At 36.5% G+C, this 5,636-nt stretch overlaps 2 protein-coding genes across 3 annotated transcripts in view; both read right to left on the reverse strand.

Annotated features, from left to right (window-relative positions):
* LOC122076701 (protein Mpv17) overlaps positions 1–316 on the reverse strand; it is a 14,242-nt gene extending 13,926 nt beyond the window's left edge. Inside the window, exon 1 of one of the 2 annotated variants that reach the window (XM_042642154.1) lies at positions 84–316. In XM_042642154.1, the coding sequence (XP_042498088.1) occupies positions 84–233 (150 nt within the window). In that variant the 5' untranslated portion in view covers positions 234–316. The remainder of the gene's footprint in view (positions 1–83) is intronic. The other variant, XM_042642152.1, reaches the window with a different exon arrangement.
* Positions 1–5,636, reverse strand: part of LOC122076700 (rhomboid-like protein 11, chloroplastic) — a 10,727-nt gene that overhangs the window by 1,797 nt on the left and 3,294 nt on the right. The window lies entirely within an intron of this gene.

Consider the following 5,636-nt stretch of genomic DNA (forward strand, 5'->3'; position numbering starts at 1 on the left):
AATCAAAACCAATTGCCGAAACAAAATCCATAAGTAAAATCAGAACAGTTTAGGCCCTTACGGTTCAATTAATGGCTACTCACAGAGTTCAGACGACATTTCTTCATTGTAGAATGGGTTATGGTCTGGGCGGCAACATCTCCAACACCCCAGAGAAAGCCGGAGCTGATGATCTGGGTCTTAACCGGATGAACAGTCAAACATTTCTGATACCATTTCCACAACCTCAACATCACATATAGATGTTTCTGATCGGAGAGAAATGAGGTAAAACGAAGACGCGAAGTGGGTTAGAGAGAGAGGTTATATAGCGTTTAGACGCTGGGCTTGAGTACGTACGCCCTTTTTTTAGGACAACCTTGACACGACGGCTGAGGCTCGCTCGCTCTCTCTCTCTCTCTCTCTCTCTCTCTCTCTCTCTCTGTGGCTCGTTTGCTACACGGCTGTGTAGACATTGAAGTGGCGTAATCTCAAGGATACACTATCTTACACGTGGCACAAAATATTTCAAGTTCCAGCACGTAATGATACTCACCATAGCACCAAAGGGCATAATTTTTTGATTTCATAGGGAAGGAGGTAGAAAGAGTCAAATTCAGAATCGCACATTTCTTAAGGGGAAGGTTTCTTGTCAACTCAGCTACCCCCTTGGGTTTATTATTTTTTTCTAAATTTTTGACTAATAAACCTAGGGATGTCAATTGATTGGGCCAGGCCTATCTCTATTGGGCCTAGTCGGGCCTATTCCTCGGACCAACATCTACCTAATTAAGGAATGAATCGATCTTGATTGGTGTTGTGTCGGGCTTGATCGGGTTTTGAGCTTTAATCGGGAATTTCCTAATTGGATTATAATCGGGCCTTAAACGGGGATAATGTATCAATAAAGCCTTAAACGGGCCTTAAATAGTCATTAATTTTCTTAGATTTAAGATACTTTAATTTACTTTGTTAAATCCTTAACAATTTTGAAAAGATATTATACTTAATTATAGTCAAAATTTGATAAAATATCAATATATGCCCTATTCTATCCAAAAAAAAATCAAAATACTAATATAAACGGTTCGACTAAATGTGTCGGTCCAAGTCGGGCTTGTAAATAGACTGGGCCGGTCAGGAGGCACATCAGGCTTACCCCTTGCACCGTGTACTACCTATTTATAAATGGGCCAAACTTAGGCCCGACAAATTTAATAATCGGGTCGGTCCAAGCCGGGCAATAAATGTATTAGGCTCGGTTGGGCCTATCAATGCGGGCCCGGAATTGACACCCCTACAGTAAACCATTGTTCAAGTAAGCAAAATTGACAGCGGGTCTTCATGGATTTCAATTTCGATTCAGTTGAAATCAGTCAAGAATCAGCTAAAACCCTAGAAATCAAATATAAATCAGCTTAAACCAAAAAATCAAGTATATATCAACCGATTCGAAAAGAATTGGTTCAGAATCCATGGAGACAGCTCATCTACAGGTGGATGAATTTCCCTCATAATCTTAGGTCATTAAGGAATAAATATATATTTATATTGAATAATAACTAGATTCCCCTAATTACATGCATTCATTTTATTAAGCACCATTACTTTGCATGTAACACCTATTACATTTAAAATAAAATAAAAAATTGTCACCCAGATGGGAAAAAATTGCCTTTAAAAATAAAATAACAACACCAATCTTCTCTTAAAAAGTCTTTCATATTTTTTTCTCATAACTTACTTCACAAGTAATTCAATCACATATTAGAAATGGAAGAAAAAAATTATTTGGTCATGTATGGCCTTTGCACCCAAACACAGATACACAAATTTATTGCATGACTCCTATAAAATAAAAAATCTTGTATGTTGGTGCCCTTGTGTGCGTTCTCATTGGCTTTTTCATGGGAAAAAAGTATTGGTTGACGTCCTATGCAAAATGAAGTGATTTTTTTTTTTTTAATTTATAGTAAGTTGTATTTACCATGATGATGACCATGCAGGTTGAAGTCTACTTTTTAACCCCTATTTACAAGGTTTCTAAGGGTCACATTTGTCTAAGGGTGTCAATTTGAAATCCAAATCGAAATCTGTCAAAACCAAAAAAAAAAAATCACTTATAAGAAAATTAACTTTCTACTTTGTACTCCCTTATTTGACAAAGTTCCTAGTGTCACATTTGACAAAGGGTGTGAATTTGAAACCAAAAATTGGGACTTACTAAAAAAATCATATTAGAAATTTAACTTCTACATTTAACTCCTTATTTGACAAGGTTCCTATGTCACAATTGACCAATGGTGTGAATTTGAAATAAAAAAAATCACACATTAGAAATTTAATATTTATTTATTTTTCCTATTTGACAAGGTTCCTAAGTGACAGTTGACTAAGGGTGTCAATTTATAACCCAAAACAAAACTGAAACCTACCCACAAAAAACTCATATGTTAGAAAATTGACTTTTGCTTTTTACCCTTGACTTGATTAAAGATCACATTCAACTAAGGGTATCAATTTGAAACTGAAATTTTAACCTATCAAAAAAATGACATTATAAAATTTACTTTTACATTTTACCCCTTATTTGACCAAGTTCCTAAGGTTCACATATGAATTTTTTGACATGAACATAACCAAACAATCAATGACATCATTCTTTGTGAGAATTTCTATGAATGCTTGTGTGATATAGAAACACAATATTTGTCTAGAGCATGAACCATACCAACCCCCCCAACCCCCCACCCCCCCAAAAAAAAAAAAAGAAAAGAAAAGAAAAAGATAAGGGCAATGAAGATTTATAGTATTGACCTTGCTTCAATATTTTTCCTATCATCAAATAATTAGCAGCAATTAACTTTATGCATTAGAAAACTAGCATTTTGTTAAAAGGCTCCAATATTGATGTATTGGAGTGCAAGTAAAGAAGTTACTTTCTTCACAATAAGAAAAAAAAAAGGTTTTCTTTTAAGCTTGTGCTTCCTATGCACACAAGAATTTCTTACCGACTTAATATCGAATTCGGCTCATCTGTAGCATACTTTTGTGCTACAGATCGTGTAGCACATACTAGATGGTTGACACATGGTTATATTGAAATGAACGGTGACGATTCCGAGGGAGGAGGGATGTGTTTAGTACTTGTGTTGTAGCGTGTATTTTGAAGGAAATCAAAAGAATAGAAGGAATCGCATAGAGGAACCAAATGGATCCTCGTCCTTGCAATTCTTTTCCGCCGGCAATATCTTAGGTAGGTAAATCACTTCCTTTTTTCTCCGCCGGCAATATCTCGGGCGATTCTCGGGTGATTCTTTTCCACCGGCGATATCTCAAGAAGGCTTATTCAATCCCTCCATCTCATATAAGTTTGGTTTTCTGAATTGTCTTCCCTGTGATTGCTATTCTGTTAGAATCATCTTCTAGTCTAATTTTTAGGTTAGTTATAGTTCCATTTTTGGGGTTAAGCATTAATTTAACTCTGTTGATTCTTGCTATCTATTTGACTAACTAATTACAAGATTCAGATTTTGTTTATCTCTTAGTTTTCTAATCAATTTAAGAAACCTTATCCAACTATTATTCTTCCAACTCTGATCTTTGATTTTTGAGATTAGGCATCTTAAAAGATCTTTTTCACTTTTTAGCATTTATATTCATTTCTAGATATCCTCTGGTTGTGAAGTTTGCTTTCAATAGCTGTAATGGTTTTGTTTGGTTCAATATATATCTTCCTGGATTGTATGAGGAAGAAGAATCTATCTGTGTACATTGTTTGGTTTTTAGTAAAGGAAAATAATTGCAAGGAGAAAAATCGCCTGAGATATCGCCAACAGAGAAGAATCGCAGGGAGAAGAATCGCCGATGGAAAAGACTCACAGGGAGAAGATTCCTTTTGGTTCTTCTCTGCGATCCCTCCCTCTTAAGTATTCTTTTGATTTCCTTCAAAATACACGCTGCAACACACGTACTAAATGTGTCCCTACCCCCTCGGAATCGTCACCATTCATTTCAATATAACCACATGTCAATCATCTAGTATGTGCTACACGATGTGTAACACAAAAGTGTGGTACAGATGAGCCGAATCCCTTAATATCTATCACATGGCACATCCGGAGGGGTTTGTAATTTTTGAAGTTGAGAGGAGCTCTATTCATATGTCAAATTTATAAAATAGTTGGACTTGTGGCAAAATTAATTAATATCAATGATTTGAAGAATGATTGAAATCAAATGGATAACTCAAAAAATGAGGAAAATAGTCACTTCATAGCAGTTATACGTTTGAATTTGATTTTTTTTTTCCTTTACGGCCAATGGAATAAGAAATAATTGAAAATACTAAAGAGATAGGGCGTTCGTATTACAATCCTAAGCAATAATTTCAGCAATTTCAAGCTGGACGTCACAACATCTCCAAATAGCTTATGATTTGTCCCTATTAACCATTTGTGATGGCAAGCAATAGATCTATTAATATGTAATTATCAGAAGGGCAAGAGATTGCTGCCCAATCGGGTGGTTGCTGTACCGAGTGAAGGTCAATGAAAAACGCTTGTATAAAGGCAATAGAATGAAGAAAATATTTTATTTCATAAAAGATTGGGTGGTAATTTTACACGCCCTTGTGTTTGGACACAAAGTCTATGAAACCAGATAGTTTTCCTTTTCCTTAACAGAAAAATAATTAAAGGAAAAAAAAAAAAAATTTGTAGGGGAGTGTGACCCTTACCCCAAACACATGGGCTGCGAAATGATTAACCCACCACCTACAAAAAGGAAAATGATATATTTGTAGATGTTTCCTCATTCACTTCCATTGGTCCTCGCACATGTGCAAGAACTGCACTCCCTCCACAAGAAACACTTCCCCATAATCAAAGTCTTAGGTTGTGTTTGAAATGCATTCTTGGAATAGATTCAGGTCTAAAATGCATTCTGAAATTTGATTCTTCTCTACTTTCTCACTTCAGAAAATGTTCTAGACACAGAATCTATTTCGAGAATACATACCAAACATAACCTTAATAAGTTCTTGATTAAAAACAAGAGATAAAACTATTAAAGTGCTGCTTCTACCAAAAAAAAAAAACTATTAAAGTGCTGCCAAGGCCATTCTTTGTATTGTTGATCATTCAAGCCATCCTACCACATGCTTTGCATCAAGTTCCACCAGAAGAAGAGACAATCCTAGTTGCTTTGCAAGTTGTAGTCCTTGCTTTAGTGCTTATAGTAACTCCATTTTTGGGCATCTCCTGTAATTGGTTCTTGAACATAAGCGGCTAGAAGGGTCAAAGGCATCATATGTGTTTAGCTTCCACCATCCACAGGAAGGCACCCACCGTTTGGATTTGTGAATTAGATCATGCTTTTTTATGTATGTAGCTGTAGAGCTCACATTCTTCAGAGTTTCCTACAAAAGTGGTGGTGCTGGAGAGCCTGGGCATGGTCACAGAAGGGTGGTTTGAAGTCCATGAAATTAGACATGAGCATCTAAGGCACCACCGACTTGGACTAGAGGCTAGAGGAGGGATGAGGTTGGGGGATGTGGCTCACAGCAGAGAAATGCACAGCAGGGGAGGCAGGGTTAGGAATGTGTGGGGGTGTGCAGCAGTGGAGTGCATGGCAGGGGCAGCAAAGGTGAGGGGAGC

The sequence above is a fragment of the Macadamia integrifolia genome, chromosome 4, assembly GCF_013358625.1.
Source record: "Macadamia integrifolia cultivar HAES 741 chromosome 4, SCU_Mint_v3, whole genome shotgun sequence".
In the NCBI taxonomy this organism is placed as follows: Eukaryota; Viridiplantae; Streptophyta; class Magnoliopsida; order Proteales; family Proteaceae; genus Macadamia; species Macadamia integrifolia.